At 40.5% G+C, this 18,907-nt stretch overlaps 1 protein-coding gene across 3 annotated transcripts in view; it reads right to left on the reverse strand.

Moving 5' to 3' along the window:
• Nucleotides 1-2,298: 2,298 nt before the first annotated feature.
• The window catches only part of LOC119547752 (POU domain protein 2), a 29,128-nt gene continuing 12,519 nt past the window's right edge, over nt 2,299-18,907 (reverse strand). The window contains exons 2-4 of one of the 3 annotated variants that reach the window (XM_037854752.1): nt 16,148-17,005; nt 7,886-7,942; nt 2,299-3,963 (exon numbers count right to left, since the gene is read on the reverse strand). In XM_037854752.1, the coding sequence (XP_037710680.1) occupies nt 2,657-3,963; nt 7,886-7,942; nt 16,148-17,005 (2,222 nt within the window). In that variant the 3' untranslated portion in view covers nt 2,299-2,656. Of the gene's footprint in view, nt 3,964-7,885; nt 7,943-8,021; nt 8,130-9,807; nt 10,057-16,147; nt 17,006-18,907 lie in introns of those variants that run through there. The other 2 variants (XM_037854753.1, XM_037854754.1) reach the window with 2 other exon arrangements.

Raw genomic sequence — 18,907 nt, forward strand, 5'->3', positions numbered from 1 at the left:
ATTTTGCGTCCGTTTCCATTCTATTTTCCCTTTTGGTTATTGGGAATGGACAGCCGTCGTCTGCACAGGACTGATAACATTCAAAGAGTCCCAATCCCGAGCCCCCAAGCCGAGATTCGAGTGCTCGCCAATTAAGTGTGAGTGCCGGCATCGATGGGCTTTTCCTTTGGCCTCCGTTTGATGTGAGCTCGAGTGTGTGGGCGATGGCCTGCAAATTAAATAGGGTAAGCATTCTGGTCGAGATTTCGCTTCTGGCCAGATTAAAAATTTATTCGCTACTCTGGACAGCTGCGGGCAAGTGAATCGTCAAGTTTTAAACGAATATGGTGGAGGACTAAATGATAAATGCAAGAATTTCCGTTTGACTGTAATACATACCATTACTTTTGAAACCAAACCATAAAACCCATGACTTGGAATAAATCAGGTCTGCAATACGATTCATAAAGAAATAAGTAACCTTAAATGTAAAATATAGGTTATATTGTAAATTACATTTATTCGGCCATACATCACTGTGATTGTAGACTTGCTTAAAACTCGATTTTTATGCATTTCAGATTACTTTCGAATTTTTTATACAAACTTATATCAAATTATGAATTTATGAAAATATTTTTTAGCCAATCAAATAGTGTTGCAAATCTCATTTTGAGAAAAATATTTATCATTGATTCCGACGTCTAATAGTGACTATTTATTTTCAGGACAGATCTGCTGTTCTTGTTTTTGATTTAGCCTTAAAAACTGTAGTAGACTCTTCTTTTTTTTTTAATCTGTACCTTGCCCCTGTTTTGTGTCCTCTAAAAAAATTGTTGTAATTTTTACGTTTTGTTCTAAATCTGTTTGTTTCTTTGACAGAACTACTTCTTAAATAAGTTGTAAATTTAACGGATACCTGTAGATCAAAACATTTCTATATCAACATATCATATATAACTGATTTTTCAATTTACGTAAAATATGTTTAAAATAAAATTACTTTGCCGAATTTAACTATAGATTGAAAACATTGCCATGTCTTAAAGAATTTCTTCGCATACGTGTACTTGCCATTCCCCTACACCACCATTTACCTAATTTATTGGCACACTTCCATTAAGATATCTCCATGAAGGACTTGACTTGCTTAAGCGATTCCAAAAAGATACAACTGGGACAACATAAAATACTTCCACTGCCCACATCGGGGTCCGAAAACGGCAAACAACAGGAACTAGAACCAGAACAAGACCGAAATCAACCACCGGAGCGAGGACCATATGACATAACTATGTGTGAATTGATGGCACGAACCCTTTCCCTTCCCCAACTCTTGTCGTTTTTTAGAGATTCGTGCCCTAAACGAATCAGAGCCCGGCAAACTTCGGAAGGGTGGGGAATCCGGGATGAGGGATCGGGGTTGGGGGTTGCCAAAAAAGGATTTACACGCTTGCCTCGATATACAAATAAGGGTTTCTGTCTGGGCTGCCATATTGACTGTCGCCGGGCCCAAAAAGATGAAGTGATTTCTTATCCAACAAATCCACACTCGACAACCAAAAAAATAAAAGGGGTTGCTGGTGTGGGTCCTTCGAATCCCTTCTGCCTTGGCCCGCGTTTGCCAGGAAGTTTATTAAAAAATGGTCGTGTTTGCCTTTGTCGCGTGGCTGGCAAACGCTTTCGGAGCGGGCCAAGGAAATCAGTTAACTAAATATCTCGTTCAATATTTATTTAGGCGGTGCCTAATGAGATTCGAGTGGGTTTTTAGATGGCGCACGACGGGCAATCAACCCAAAGCGCTGGCTAATTGAATAATAAGCTGAGGTCTTTTTTTTCGTTTGAAATAATAGCCATTGAATTAAAACCCAGCCAACTTTTAAAAGGTTATGCATTTTGAATCAGAAAACCAAATAATGATGATGGTTATTAAAAAGTCTAAAATGTTTCATAAGGAAATGCTATTTCAAAAGGGCTAAAGGATATACATATATAGCTTACGAATAGGCTATGTTGTAATTTTACTATTTTACCAAAGCATAGAGTCAATTTTATTTTCTTCTTATATTCAAAAAAGTCTAATATTACGATCGTGGTATCATTATCTCCATTTAAACGTACAGACTTGTGTTATAGAACTTACCTTGTTTATTCCCAAAGACGTGGGATTTTTCTTTCTATCCATTCAATACCGTTTATTAAAACTCCCACCAATAGAAAAATATACGTTAATTTTTTTATAAATTATTTTATCGGAATAATTTTATTGAAATTTTTGGATGTTAGGATCTAAGTGTGTTCAAGATCAATTTACAATTGGACATCGTACAACAACATCGGTACACATACACATCTAAGTCAATACACATTAAGTAGAACTAGGGGAATTGATTTGTGGCATAGTGGATATAGGACACAACAGATACATGTATGGCATTGGGGGATAGTTAGAACTAGGAACTCTATATGCATACAGATACGAATAGGTAGTGTGGAACTATATGTACTCATAAATTCGTAATGGGTTTTCTGATACGACTGGCTATCACCTAGTTTACTAAATACATCCATGGCATTGTTTGCATTTGATATGGAGAGAGTGGCTTGTGGAATGTCGTGGAAGAGTTTGGAGTATAAGCTGACTATGTACAAGGTTGCTTTGGTGTTCCGGGTGATCCTATTCGCCGGAACTGATAGAGCTGCCGCAGAAGGAGCCCGACCCAGCCTCCAGTTGCATGTGGGACATGTTCAGGGCCTGAGGTGGGTAGCCGAAGGCATGACTGCTCAGGGGAGTGCCCGTGGGACTGTCCAGGTCCAGCGAGGGATTGATGCGCTTCTCCTTCTGGCGGCGATTGCAGAACCACACCCGGATCACCTCCTTGTCCATGTTCAGGCGCTCGGACAGCTGGGTGATCTCCTCCGACGTGGGCTTGCAGTTCATCAGGAAGGCCTTCTCCAGAGTGGTCCGCACCGTGGTCTCGATGGAGGTGCGCTTCTTGCGCCTGCGTCCCAGGATGCTCTCCGGGGTGCTGCTCAAGGTGCTGGTCATCGTGTTGATGTTGAACACACCGCCGCCCGACTTGGCCACGCTGCTGTCCGCATCCTCCAGCCACTTCTGGAGCAGCGGCTTCAGCTTGCACATGTTCTTGAAGCTCAGATTGAGGGCCTCGAAGCGGGAGATCGTGGTCTGAGAGAAGTCGTTCCCATAGAGCTTGCCCATGGCCAGGCCCACGTCGCCCTGGGTGAAGCCCAGCTTGATCCGCCGCTGCTTGAAGGTCTTGGCGAACTGCTCGAGCTCCTCCAGATCGGTGGTTTCCTCGGGCGACTGCTCCAGCTTGGCCATGGCGGAGGCCACGGTGAGGCCGCTGGAGGGTTTGGGAGTGCTCTGCTGCAGTTGCTGCTGCTGCATGCTGGGCGTGTTCGGAGTCATCACGGCGCTACTGAGTCCCAGGGAGTTGGCAGTCATCGAATTGGGCGGAGTTCGCTGCTGGGACTTGCTGTGCCTGGGCACCGGACTCAGCGAGGGACTTCTCAGGGGCGATTTCGCCAGGGGAGTGGAGTAGCTGGGCAGAGGATCCTCCCTCTGCTGCTGCTTAATCTGCTGGAGGGCCTGGAACTGCGCCAGGGCTTGCAGGGAGTTCTGGAGCAGGAACTGTGTGGCCAGGTTGGGATTGGGGAAGGCCTCCGGAGCCAGTTGGCGGACCATTTCGATGTAGCTGTGCAGCTGCAGTTGCAGAGCCTGGTGCATTTCTTCGGGGGCAAATCCCATGGGCTGCGGCGGAATGGCACTGGCCACCGCTTCCTCCTCTCTTTCCGCCTTCAGCTGGTTCTCCGCCAATCTTTTGGGAGGCGGTGCCAGGTCCAGGACCTCGTTTTCCAGCTCCGGATCCAGTTCCCTGGCCTGGCGCTTGCTGCTCAGATTCTGCGGCATCTCGCAGTTCTCGCCCAGCTCCAGTTCCTCCTCCTCGAAGCTCTTTCCGCAGTCTGCAAGAAAAGGAAAAGGATATTTTTTGTAGTAACTGATTGTGGGTAGTTTGCTTTTCAATTTTCCAACTCAATGAAGTTCAAGTAGCCGGACTGGTCAACGCACGCGTGGCATAATTTGATTTTAACCAAAAGACTCTGCCAGTTTTTCAATATTTCTAAAGCTATTTTTAAGGGTATACACTGTACAGGGCACAGGGTACAAAGATCCTAAACTTAGGAAGTAAACTATACGAAAATAAAAAAAAATGTATTACAAGAAGGTATTGAACTTTTTGAATTTTTTTTAAGATTCTCAGGCTGCAAAAATACATTTAAAACTTGTGGAAATGCAATTAAATAATATTAACCTTTAAATATAGGTTACTTTACCAATATTTTCCTAAGCCATTAATCCTGAATTTTAATCCTCCTAATGCATTTTCCATGCCTTTACGAGTGTATTCATTCACCGACTTTCTGTAAACATTTTCTCTTCAGCCTTTTTAAGGCAAATTTTATTCAATCTTCCAATTGAATGCCCATCCTTTTTCGCTATCCTGTCCAATGTCTGCGTCCTGCGGTTAGGTACGATAGACGCTCAAGCGGAAGGGTTCGCCTTTGTGGTCCCCACTGCCTCCCCTCTTCGCCACTCCATCCCAGCCTCCCCCAACAACGCTGTTGAAAACCCAATCATGCATAATAATTGAAAAATAGCCATACATCAGAGGCCACGGCGGAGTCAAACAGGAAGCTCGATCCTTTGTCTCCGATAAATGCGCAGTAGAGCAACGAAAAGAGCTCAGATTTCATAATTTTCTAAAGGAAAATATTGATTTTGGTGGGGAATAAAATAATGAGTCCGGAGCACTTCCGACAGGAGAAATATGAACCAAAAATCTTTATTCTAACCATATAATAATGTAAGTAAGAACTGGAAAGCTAACTCATTTTTTAGACCTCCAGTTGACCTTCTGTCCGAAATCAACTTCCAAACATTTGTCAAAGATGTAAAAAATGTAACGCTCTAAACCGATTTAAAAATAAGGAGATGTGATAGTTTTAAGCGGATTCAACCCCATGTTAAACTCGATTCACCGGATTAGGACATTTTTCAAAAAATATTTCTAATGCGGGCGTTTGAACTTTGCAAATAAATTGCATGTGGGCAGCTGTTTTTATGACTCCCTTTATGTAGAACGGCGAAAGTTGAAATCGCCGTAATAAAATTAGCCATTGAAAACGCATTGGGAACCAGTCAGAAATAAAATCGTCTAAGGGTTAGGCATAGTCAAAAATTTGTCACCCTTTTTGGGCAGATTTTTCAACCCTCTTCCGACTTTCGAATTTAAAATTCGTTACAATTTCGAATGCACGAGTTGCGGATTAGAGCAGAATGCAACTTGCCATTGGGTGGAGAATTGGACCAGCCAAAAAAAGGGTTCCAAGTTGCATTGTTCTGCCCCTGGTGAAATAGAGGAGGAAAGTCAAGAAGCCTCGGGAGCAAGTTCAAGCCAAGCCAAGAAACATTGTTGTGATCCTTTGTGAGCGGAATGCGCCTGCAGCGAGCGATCCACGATCCTCGAGCCTCGATTTTCCGAAACCCAAAACCAGGTGATGCCGCTTTGTCTGTCTCCGGGGCAGATGTGTTATCCTGCTGATGAGGACTACGCGGTGAATGCAAGTTCCTCGTCCTGCCACAATGGCAATGTGTGAATGCTTCCACTGACAAATGAAGTGTTGCCTCTATTCGAAAACTCTGAATTCTGTGTACTCCTTTTCCATGCAGTTTTTAGGGGTTGATTTTCCCTGTCCCAAGAGGGAGTGTAAAGTGCGTTTCGATTTATGGGAAAGATACAACCTATAATATGTAGAGTGCACCGAGAGAGATTTTTAGCGATAGAGAGCCAGAGTCTGGCAATCCAATTATCCTTGCATATCTCAGCAGTTTATCTACATACGAGTTAAGCAAAAAATCATTTTCATAACTGAAACTGGATTGTACAGTCTTCGGTTTCCAGAAGTTTAAATGTTTTTTGTACTTTTATAAATGGGTTCTGTATACGACAAATATAACTTCGTTCTCATCATATCATATCACATTGTAATATGAACCTTCAATAGTTTTTCTTTAAGCAGTAACTAACTTTGAATAATAAGCTAGTTTCCCCATTTTTTCAAATTAGAGCTCATTACCTTCGTGTTTCCAAGTTTAACCCTTGAAACTTTCATTAGCTTCGTTTAACCCTTCATTAAAAACTCGTCACGCCTATCGACTCCTTCCAACTTGTTTGCATGCCACACAAAACGCCCTCGAAACGCCCTCGGAGTATCGTTTTTTTGAGGTACAAAAAATAAAGAGCACCCAATCAGAACCGCTGATTATAATATCCTTTACGCGCTTCCTCTTCTGAATTACCCTTTGAACATTCAGAGAGCCTCAATTAACTTCACGCAACCAAATCCTTTCCATTTGAATAAAGAATCGAGGGGAGATCGTTCAACAAGTGGTGCTTTAAAAAATGAGGTGGCAAGGGTAACCCTTCGCTCGGGGTTACCCCTCAATCGACTTCACACCTCGTCGCTATTCAAATGATATGTTAAACAGGGTTGAGCCGGGATCAACAGTTTGCCTTTTTGCGGGTCTGTGATGCTAATGTTAGGGCACTTGAGTTTTTTAGCGGTTGAAGCAACCCTTTTTGGAAAAAGAGTATCCCCCCCTTTATTTTGACAACATTTGAATATGCATAATGGCCTGAAGAGGGGTGAGAGAGGGGTTAGGCACCCTTGGCTCGATTGACTCGCCTAATTTGTGTAAACCAATAAAAATGAAAGTTTAATTGTCAACTACTATCGGATGGCATTGGCAACCCTGTTAATGCGCCGCATTTATTTAAATGGGGTGGATTTCCATGCATGTTTTTGCATAGATTAGTTGCACTTCGTTAGGGGTTGCTGGCCTTGATTTCGGGGTCCTTACATAATTGCCATCAGGCCATCATTTAAATGCGCCAAAGCAGAAATTTACATTCTGACAAATTGTTATTTCTGTTTGTTTGCGAACAGAAGAGGGTCGTGTTAGGGTCAACGGGGGAGGGAGGTTGAGGTCAAAAGAGCATATAGGGGTCTCAGAAGGATGATCTCCAGTTTAAGCTTGTTTCCATGCGGGGTTGTTTTCGGGGGAGGCTGTTGGTGGGTGTGGAGAAAAAGATTTTGGGTGGCATTCCGTGGAAATGGTTTAAGGGGATTTTAAGTTTGAATAAAATAGGACAATGCAACATAATGAACGCGTGTTTATACTAATTATTTTCAATGTTGGACCACAAACTTATAATGACCTTTTTATATAAAATTTATATAGTGCATTTAAATAACTGTATATTATTAGCTCTGTACTAAAATCATCCATAAATAGGAATATATTCGGTCAACTTAAGATCGTCAAAGTCATTTTCGTTTATCATATTTTTGGAAAAGTTTTAGTAAAGAACCTTCCGCATTTATTTATCTCCAGTTCGGCCCTTCAGAGTCCTCGACTTTCTTATTGCAACCCAAAGGCTGCTGGTCCGTCCTCAGTCACACTTTGGTCACGTGCTGGTTCCTCAACAGCTCCCATAAATATTATAGGTGCCCTAACCTAATGCCTCATTACCAATAACAGAGCCCGGAACTCCAGTTCTGAGTTACTACCTAAGCCAAACCCTAAAATAAACGCAATGTGGCTAGGGGATGGATGCAGTGGAGGGGAAGGGTGCGTGGTTTATTGCATATTGCAAAAAGAGGAAAACTGAAAACTATAAAAATTGTCTGTCGTGTGAGTAATCAATTTAGCCACAAAGTAGCCACGTTCCGGCACGAGTCGGAAGCAGGATAAAAAGGACATGTCGGCTGAATGCTGGCCAAGGATTAGCCATATTTTAGATATATAAACGAATGTATTTACCTGATAGGGAGCGCAGCGGCGAGGGCGGAGTGGGTGAGTTGGACATGTGCCGCATAACTGCAAAGAGAAAACAAAAATATTTTTTAATTTTTAATAATGCTCGTCACCAGCAAACTCGAATGCAAATGACACGTACTCCTGGTCAAGGCAAACAGTTCTTAAGAAAGAGGAGTGGGGATGGTGTCTCCATGTCAGGGTGTTTTCATTTCATGTCTGGCTCGTAAAATGTCCATTAGGAATTCGGACATAACACATTTCTTATGGCGTATATAACATGCAAAAATGATTCCAGCTTTGAGCTGAGTGCTCGCTGGTGTAAAGTTTTTAAGGGTCAATTTCCGCGTGCGAATGGTTGGCATTATGCTTAAAGTAGTTTTCACACAATTTTAATGGACAAGAGAAAAGCACTGTAAGTAATTGCGCAGTTTCGGTATTCATTTGGTCTTTTTTTGATTCAGAAGAATTTACCCTATTCAAGCTGCTCAATCCCAAAATATACAAAAAACTTGGCCCAAAATCCCCACCATCTTTCATCCATTTCCCACCGTTCGCTCCCATCCTCCCTCAAGCTTTTTTGTGCCATTTGGTTTTTTGTTTTGCAAAGTAGATATTAAATTTATAGCTCCCTCGGGGCGTAAGCAAAGTAGTATCCTCGCCCGAGAAGGACAACGGGCAGCAGGAAAAAGTAACATATTTTTACGACAATATATTGTTGCGAGGACGCTCTGACTTGGGGAATCCTCGTGCATAATGTCCAGTGCAGGACAATATAAATATACAGATTACCCATTGGCCATTGGGCTGGCGTTGTCCTTGTGGTTGGGTAATGGTTTTGCCCGGTGGGATTGGGGACGGCTTAGGTGGGGTCGGTGTTTGACCTCACACCTCAGTTGTTGGCAGGATAACAAGTGGCATTAGTCAAAGGATCTTCGGGATTTTGGCTGCGCACATGATCTGCATGTTTGAATTTCTCTACCTTCGGCTTAAATGTAATTACACAAAATTTGCCTTTTGTGGCTAATTTGGTTTCTCTTTCTTTGTTCCACCCACAAAATTACCTACTCCTTAGGCCCGAAAAATAGTTTTCCCCCTAAAAAACGAAGGAAATGCCAGGAATGAACCGAAAAAATAAACGTTTCCTTTCTCCTTTGTTGCCATGCAAAATACCCTCGGCAAAAAAGACAGCGTCTCGGACACAGGTAAAAAGGACACTGCCAGGATGCAAATGCAAACACAAGAAATCTGAAAACTCCGATCACACGCTCGCACAGTGGGATGCTCAAGGACAGCTGCTGCCCAAAAACGACACCGTCAGCAGCAGGACATCGCATCAAATCTATTGCAAAACGCCATGAAATTGTTCATCTGATAGGGAAATTGTGTGTGCCTCTTTATACTCTATCCATCTGATCTGGACCCTCTGCCCGGGATAATGTGTGGGCGTGTAATCATCATCGCTGACCTTTGTCTGCTCTGGACTGGTTTGTTTCTTTAGTCCTTTTCTGACCGAATTTATTGCTCGAGAAAGTGAAAAGTTTTGGTAACAGGTACAGCGTCCAGTAAATCAGGTAGGGATTTGGGTTTAGTATGTTTAGATGAATCAGTTTGATTTGTTTTATAATTGGTGTTCTATAAAAAGTCTATAAAAACTAATAAAGAATGCAAATCGGCTTTTTTGTAAAAACACAAATTTAAATACCATAAAATAAAGTTGGTTTTAAAAAAAAAACACAACAAATTTTAGAAAAGTCGAGAAACCTTTGTTTTCAATCCGTGTTTTCTTTATGCATACATTTTCAAAACTAATAATCCCATTTCCAAACTTCTAATAGTTCCGAAATGTTTGCTAATATCCTTTTGCAGTTGGCAAGCCTGTAAAGCTTCCTCGGCTAGTTGTGGGGTGGCAACCCTGAAAAACTCACATGTGTGTGCTGCTGTTGTTGTGTTTTCCTGATGGCAAACTTTTGTTGGTGTGCTTTCCCCATTCGCCGACTGTTGTGTAGGTGTGTTTGTGTTATTTGATGTTGTTGCATCCCAGAGACGCTGTTGTTGTTGCTGTAGCACCATCATATTTGCAGTTTTATTATTTTAAAATGTTTGTAAATTTGTTAGGTTAAACGTGCACTTGAAACAATCACGGGGAAGAAAGTCTGCGCTTCTTCTATGTTCGATTCCCTGTTCTTCCGTTCTGTTCTCCTCGCTTTTTATATTATTTTCACGAGGTAGAAGACCGGACCGTCTAGCTTCAACTTCTTCAGCCGAATGCAACTTAGAAACTGAATTGAGGAATCGTATTTTGCTGCATTCTCGCTATGTGCATGCTGTCTCTCGCTCGCACTCGCTGCCCTCTCCCTCTCTCTCTCGCCCGGCTGTTGGTGTGTGTGATATGCTTTATGATTTGCAGCGGCACTTTTCCCCATCCGCCTCTCCGCTCTCCGCTCACCACTCTCTCGCTCATTTTCCCTCACAATCAACCCTGCACCGTTAGCCGAGCTTCAGTGTGTGCGTGTGGAACGTATCCTTTGTCGCCTGCATTCTGATCAGAATATCCATGGACTCCATTGTCGCCCTCTCCTGCACTTTCACATTTTCCTGCATTTCCACATTTTCCTGCATTAGCATAGGCCACGAGTTGACTTCTCCTGCGCGATGGGTGTGGCCTATGTGTTATGCATTTTCCGACTTTCTGCGCAGTATGCAGCGTTTCTTTGCATACCCGCTTTTCCTCCGTTGCAAGTAAATCATAATTAAGTGGCGGATTTTATGTGCTCCTGGAAAGGTGTCGTCTGGTTTCTATTTACCATTTGGGGTATATAGCTTATGTACAAGCCAGATTGAATGTGTTGGTTAAAGGGGAACTTTGGGAGCTCTACGTTCGGGTGGATTCATTATAATAACTTTTATTTCGGCACCCTTTGTTGTTATTGGTATCCTGAGACTTTCTGGACAAGCAGAGAATCCAAATAAACGAATGAGACGAAGTATTTACTATTATATCTTTAATAAATTTATGCAATAATGAAACTGTCTCAGAGGTATAAGTTTAAACCCAATATGTTTAATATGACCAAAATAATTGTCAATTTGTCTGTCATATACTGAGGAAGTTACAATTAAATAATTAAAATGCTTTAAACATCGTGGTTTTATATTTGATTACTATGACTTAAATGTGTTCCTGTTCAAGTTTATTAATATAATGGAAAGGAATATTTTATGTTATAAGATAAAAAAGATTTCTTAAAATGTGTAAGCTAAAATAATGTAAGCTAAAAATGATTGATTCAAGTCCTGAACCTTCAATTCCTTTAAAAATCCGATGGGTAACTGCATCCAAGAATCCTTCGGCGGCGTTTTCCGAATCCTGCAATCCTGCCATCCAAACCACCCATCACGTTGAGCATTTCGGTGTGATTATATAAACACAAAACTCATTCATATAAACATCAGCGCAGCCATTGAACCGAGACTTGGTCGAGTAATTACAACAAGTGTTGTTGCGCTCTCTCGCTTTCTCCCAGTTCCTGACCCTTTCCCCCACCTCCCACACCACCCACACAAGCTCACGTACGGTTTTCCTCCTTTTTTGTGAAAGAAAAGCAAAGGGAAAAGGACCTTTGCAGCCCTGGTGACAGCGCATACATTTTATGATTATGACTGTGACTGCACTTGCCTTTCCTTTTTCTCTTTTCGCTCAAGTTTGTGGGAGTTATAGGGGAAAATTCTTTCTTGGGGGAAATTCATTCCGTTTTCCTTTGGCTGACTCGGGCCCATTTCCCGTTTGGTCTGGAGCATTTTAATTAAAACTGCAAAATTAATGTTTTTGCCTTGAGGACTCGATTTCCTTTGCAATCCAAGGACCGAAAACAATTAAATAATGTTGAGAGTAGCAATTAAATCAAGCAATCTATAAGCGGGTATGTCTTTGTGAATAATAATATAATATAATTTATAGTAATATGAATAATATAGCATTTGATTTTTATAAAATATTATTTGTCGTAATATAATTTAGGATATAAATAATGTTCCCTCACAAAACTATAAATGTTTTTTGTTTAAATGGGTATTACTAAAAACAAAACCCAGAGGCCGAAAATAATCGTTTTTTGGGATTTATTTGGTTAATTTTAGACAATTGTGGACGATTTAGATCTTCTTTTTAAATTCGCTTACTAGCGAACTAGTGTTATTTTGTACATACATTTATCAAAATCATAGTAATCTTAGCAAACATTTTAATATTACATATTGCAACAAAAAATAGCTACAGAACTTAGAATATCTCTCAATCGAATGTTTTTGATCTAGACATTTTTTTTATATTTTATTCCCACAAGAACTTCTTGATTTACTGCTAAATAATGGGTTTTCACCATCACTATTTACACATTACTTCACATTAAAGTGCCAAAATGATTTAAGAACCAGAGAAAAAGCAGGAAAATCAATAGCAATCGTTTGATTCCCCCAAACTAATTTCAATAGTTATCCTTTTTGGTCCTGGCTCTACCGCTGGTGCTGAATAAACTTGTCACTGGGAGACAAAAGATAAACAGTTCCTCACTTTGGATAGTTTCCCTGTGTGTTATTCTGCGCTGTTCCTGGGCGGTGTCTAGGCAATTTGATTATTTGCCAGAAGCGGACGGCACAGACAGCCAGGACACCACTGGACACACCAGACAGGACCAAAAAAAGGGGGACCAACACCCAGATACACACATGTGCATGGCAACATAGAAGTTTTGGGCATTGAAATTAATCAAGAAAATAAACGCTTGGCAGCATCGCCGGAAAATCGAGAGGAAAAGGGCAGTGCTGGGTGGAAACCACACACACTTTGCATGACGAAAACAGACGGCACAAGGACAAGGACATCGGCAGGATCGTCGGTGGAAGTGGAAGTGGGAAGTGGGCAGTGGGAGCACTAACCCGGAACCAAACAATATCGGGTGGTTGTGAAAACTCCGACATTTCCTTGTCGCTTCTCGTTCTGCCATCTCTGTTGTTGCAACGCATTAAAATGACATACCAATTTGCGTTAAGCAAATAAGACGAGACTAGCATTCGGTCCTCAAGTCGGTTGTACACTTTGGATAAGGAAAATGGGGGTTAAGTGGTTGGGGTTCATATCTTGCCATCGCTGGGTGGTTTCTGCATGGGTTTTAATGTATTTTCGTTTGCGTTGAAGATATAGAGTTAAGGCGCAGTTTTATTTGGGAATATTAATTCAAAATATATCGGAAAAATGGCTGTTTTAACGTTTGATGATGACAAATATTAATTTCTATTAAATATTCAAGTTTCAATGGAAGCACTCTAAAGAAAATCGCTTTATAAGTTCATAAGTAAAATTTTATTAGTCTTTAGTGCCACCATTTTTAGTGAAACAACACTATTATATTCGTAAAAAACATAGACTGTTTAGTGTGTTTTTACAAAAGAAATTGTACTTTTTTTTGAAAAAAGAAGTAACGGTTTTATTCTCTGGCGTTTCATTTTCTCTGCCAAAAATGGGTTAAAAAACAGGCACATAAATCAACCATTTCTAACCCAAAAAAATTGTGAGAAAATTTTGCGAAAATTCCGTTAGATATCCCGTACTTAATCAGAGTCCCGGCACCCAAAGAAGTAAAAAAGGAACCGCAATTTTTCGTGCCTTTTTCTCACCCTCCCCGAAGACACAAAAATCGCACAAAAAATCACCCAAAAAATTGGCCTTTGTTCAATTTGAATTTCTTTCAATTTCGAGCTATTTTTACCTTAAAAAATTACGCATTATTGGAGTACATTCACCCTTAGGTAGCCGAGGCCAAGGGGTTGCTACCCCTCGTGAGTTTACCTTAGAGCTAAGCCGTGGAAGATCTCGGGTAATCCTTGACAGTGATCCTCAATTTTTACCCTTGAGTCTCTGTCGTTTTCTTCGGTTTTCTGTTCCAAAAAACGGCGCGCAATTTTCTTCGGCATTGTGCGGGCAAAAAATGTGGAGAAAATTCATTATTTTTTGTCGGAATATCTGAGTTTGGTCTTCTGCGAAGGGTTGCAGCGCCGATTGACAGCGATTTTCTGTGGCAGATTGCCGCTGGGCAAGTCGAAATCAATAAACGTTAATAAATAATCCAAGAAGGGAAGATGCGGCGCTACAAATGCGGAAGTAAAGGGACATTTAGAGGCTGCTTTGTCCTCTTCCTCTATTGATTTCCGTTGCTGAGGTTTCCTCATCGATTTGCACTCGCTTTAATCGAGTTTCTTTTCACTATTTTGGCGCGCTGTTTTTTGTGGGTTTTTTGTACAAGATTTTTGGGTCTGCAGATGGAAAGAGTTGAAAAGTTTTTGGAGGGAACGGAGTTTCAAGAGGGTTCTGCTTTTGTAACGGCTGACAGTTGGGTAAACTTGTTATATCTTAGAATTGCAAAGTATGAAACTCAGTTTTTACAATTTATTGAATTACATACATATCTGTTTCGTTATATTAAATTTCTAAAGCTTTATATTATTATTATTATATTTTGTTCTTGATTTTATACATCAGGGATCAAAAATAAAAGTTATTTCAGATAACCAATTTCTGATTTTCATATAAAAAAGCCTTACTGAAGTTTATGATTTGAAAAATCAAAAAATACGCTCTTTTTCTTCTATCCACAAAGTATAAAACAATCACCAGATTACAAGTTTTCTTTACTTACGCCCAACTACAAATGTACTATAACTACTATAGTTGGTTAAAAAATAAATAATAATACCAATAGAATATTAAAATAAAAACCACAAATAACTCTTTTTTGAGGTAACTTCTATCATATTAATAGTTTTTATTCATCATTAACCCTTTTTTAGTTTTTGGGCTCGGTAAATTCCGATTCATCAAACGAATTATAATATACGACGCCATTTTTCCTATCCCAGTGTTTCCAGTTAAGGATCAATTTATGCAAATGTAACCCTTATGTTGTTGCGCAACCACTTTAGAGTCGGTGGAAAAATTTAAATCGCATTTAAATGGAGGTGGTGGGTAAAAAACAAAAATGGATTTATGATCTTTGCCTTACAGCTTGTAAAGCGTTTTTATTGGATTTACGGCCACCCTCAGCGGGATTTGGTCCCCGAGGCGGGGCTCAATTGGCCATAAGCTGCTCAGAGTACCGGGTCACAGTTGGTAGTGACACCAGTTTTCGTCAAAGCTTTTCTTTTGGGTTTTTCCCTGCTTTCTACTGTGCGGGGTTGGTTCCTTCTCCGCTTTTTGTGTTGTGTCCCTGTCAAAGGTTACCTCATGCAATTGTGGTTCGGTTTTTTGAACGCCGCAAGCAACCTTTTCGAACAACCCGACAACCACCCACCAAATGACCCAAGCCTGACCCACCCACCCACTGGGCGTTCAAAGTGGTTTTAAATTCCATTAAATAAAGTTGTAAAGGTTGCGCTGGTGCACTTGAGGATTTTCACGCATATTTTGTTCGCACTTTTGTAAAATTTATTAATATTTTAGTGATTTTAAATGGAGTTTGTATGTTGGCACTTCTGAGGGGGACCCTTTCTATTCTGTTCTGGCGACTTGGATTGTGGTGGGTGATAGTATGAAAGGTATTGTATTAAGTTGAGAGCCAGTAATTGAGTTGAATTTCGTTTCATTTTTTGCTTTTTGAGTGCTTGCTTTTGGGTTTGGCTTGGATTAGATTTTGCTAGTGGCATGATGGTTTTATGATAGTAAATGTATGACTTTTAAAAAGATTTTTAAAGATTGAATAACTATGCGTTTTTATGTGAAAGAACGTTAAGGTAATTGATGGAGAAAGCTTTATAGCTAAGGTGAAGATTATAGTTTAATTATATTCTTAATAATACATTTTATTTTGAATAAAGTGCTACGTAGACTTCAAAACTTTTTGGAGCAGAGTTTTAAAAATAGGAAATAGGAAGATTTTTTACTACAACATTTTTTATACAACATTTTATTTAAAAAGTTAAGTTTACTAAACTAAAGAAATATTTTTGTAAAAACCGGGAAAGCTATTTTTGAGGCTACACAATAATATATATTAACCAATATATGTTTTATAATTGCCCTTAAAAAACTTTTAATGACAGAAAATATTTTAACCCTTATGATTTTTTTGGCGGAATGTCTCCCATTCTCAAAAGTCTCTTTCTAAAACAAAAATGTATAACTGTACTGAATATATTTTCCACATAATCTTGACTAACTAACCCATTCCCCATTTTTCTTCCCCGCTGAACAATTAATTCGAGCATCAAACTTACCTTTGTTGGCAGGACGACAATGTCGCCCATTCTGAGCTGGCTGCTCGTAAACGCTGGGCTCCTTGGGTGGTTCCACAATGGCCAGGAAGGACGTGGAGTTCGGGGGCAGGACCTCCCTGACTGGCGGTCGTTGAGGGGGCAATGGGGGTGGTGGCCCTGCCCTCGGAGGGGTAATGTGGAGCAGCCTCGTGGCATGGCCGTTGGCATCGCAAACGACGCCATGCCAATGATGGTTATGCTCCAGCTGAGCTGGAACTTCCTGGGGTTTCCCCGGCTCCACCACCAGGCAGTCCTGCTCCTGCTCCTGCTCCTGGAGGACTTCCTCCTCGTCACGCAACTGCTGCTGCTTGAGCTGGTGCTCCCGAATGAGGCGATCTCGTTCGTGAAAGTGCCGGACGAAGGAGTGGTCGCCGGTGTGATTCTGGTGATTTTGGTGGATCTGGTAATTCTGGTGATTCTGGTGGTGCTGCAGAGGTTTCGGCGGGGTTAACGACTTGAACGTCTCTGTTTTGGGGGGATATCCACCCACCAAGCTGGGCGGCAGACTATTAATTAATGTGCCCATTGTCCTTTGCTGGTAATGATGTTGTTGGAACATAATTTCGTGCAGCGGTATTAGAAAGTCTGGCAGGGATTTCTGTCTCTGTTTGACAGATGCCAGCGTCTCCATGCCAAAATACGGGGCTGGCAGACATGTCTGGCCATCGCCGCATGCGGAAGTCATCTGCTGGCCAACATCCTTGTTGATTTCCCCGCTGCTGCCGTTGTTGCTATTATAATTATGATATCCAATGCCGTCGGCTGGCCTTAGATACCAGGGATTTAATATTGTTTTGCCACGACAGCTTGTAGCCAGCGCTATAAATCACAGAAGGGAAATAAGTAGAAGCGGAGAAAAGGGTTAAACAATTGCATTTTTATAGACTAGCCGAAATGAAGTGAGAATTTGCCCAAAAAAGTGCTGATAAAATGGGCTAAAAAGGGGTAAAAAAAAGGGGTTTCAATATCATTATCAACACTTGCTGGCTTTTCACCCCTCCGATGGTAAACAGCCCTTGTTCCTGCACCTCCAACCCCTTTCCCAAAGCATATTGCCAATGGAAACCGTTTATGTCACTATCAATTACTCATCATTATGGAACTTTGATACGCCTTTCTACCTTGTAACCCCCTCGCTGCACTGCACCCTTAGCCCATTTGGTTACGCTGCTTTTTAGTGGGGGTAGTACGCCATATTCGCCATATCCGCTTTTCAATCAGTTTTTTGTTCTTCGTCGATCTTCTCATTTATGACTTTGATTGATTATGAAATCTGTACACAATTTTGATTTTATAGTTTTAAGATAAGCGGCGGAGGGAGTGAAATCCGAACATTTGTTCATCGAAGTGTGGGCGTTGTACGTCATCATTCTGAGTGACACGCCCTTCTCTGAGCGATGGGGTAACTCTATTAGCTGCATTTTAGGGCTACTAATGGAGGTAAAATCAAATCATAAGGCACACAAATGTATTTTAAACAATTGTCAGTTTTTTTATAACTTTTTACTTGCCTTTTATGGAATATTACAAAGGAAAATCTTTTATATTTTCAGGACACCATATTTAAAATAACTGATATGCTTACATTTTAATAATAAAATCTATATTAAAGCTCAAAAATCGATCAAGTTTAGGTAAAAATATATACAAAACAAAAGAAGTAATATCACCCATAATTAAATGTAAGCGCCATGTAAGCCCAAAACTATTTACAAATTTCTCTTTTCATTTTACCGACCCCCCATTTATTTCCTCGCCGACAATTGCTACTGTACGGCACATGATCACTTCATTGTATATCATTTATGATCCAGCACCCAGCAGAAATACACAGAACACTTTATGAATGAAACTCTGACCTACGCCTAATGATGCACAAAAATAAAAAGCATCAAATACAATTGCCATTGCTTTAAGTCCAACCGAGGAAACCACAAAATGTTCATTAGAGCGCCAAAAACCGTCTGAATAATGAGAGAAGTTCACGAATCACGAGTCCGAGATAATTGTGATTGGAGGCAGTAGTCAGATCGGATCAGAGCCGATGTTATGGGTATTCATTTGATTTATGGCCGGGGGTCAGGTAGAACAAAGCCGGCAAAGCCGCAGGAAAGTCATTTCCCCTTCTGTTCGCCGGCTCAGATTGAAGCGGATTCTTTAGCCTAATGGGAATAGGGAAAATATTAGTTACGTTTAACCCTCTGCCACCCCTTTGGCTTGTGCTGGCCACGCGACATCTTTAAGATGCAAAAAGGGTTGACACACCGGAAACGGTGCAGAAACATCTGGTGCGAACTGAGTTGCCACCCTAGCTGTTTTCGAGCCAAGTAGTTCAACTCTAGCTTGGGAAAAGATCATTTTCTTAATTTATTCTATTTTCTTATTTTTTTCCTAAACAGCAAAAATATTTAAAGACACCATATAATTTTTAAAAACACCGGTACAAATTTTAAAATTTAGTTAACAATTTTTAAATTTAAAATACTGTAACAAAAGAAATTTAATGAACATAAAAAACGTGTATTAAATATGTTTTAATTTGTTATTAACAATTATTATTTTTAATTAACAATTGTATGTACCTTAAAATAAAATATAATGAGGACTTACAAAACTAAACGATGAATTTGTAATATCAATATTTTAAATGGTTCACTCAGAAAAAAAAGCAAGCTCATTGGGGTGGTTTCTTTCATCTATATTCATTCTTAAAACATGTCC

Source organism: Drosophila subpulchrella, chromosome 2L (genome assembly GCF_014743375.2).
Source record: "Drosophila subpulchrella strain 33 F10 #4 breed RU33 chromosome 2L, RU_Dsub_v1.1 Primary Assembly, whole genome shotgun sequence".
NCBI lineage: Eukaryota > Metazoa > Arthropoda > Insecta > Diptera > Drosophilidae > Drosophila > Drosophila subpulchrella.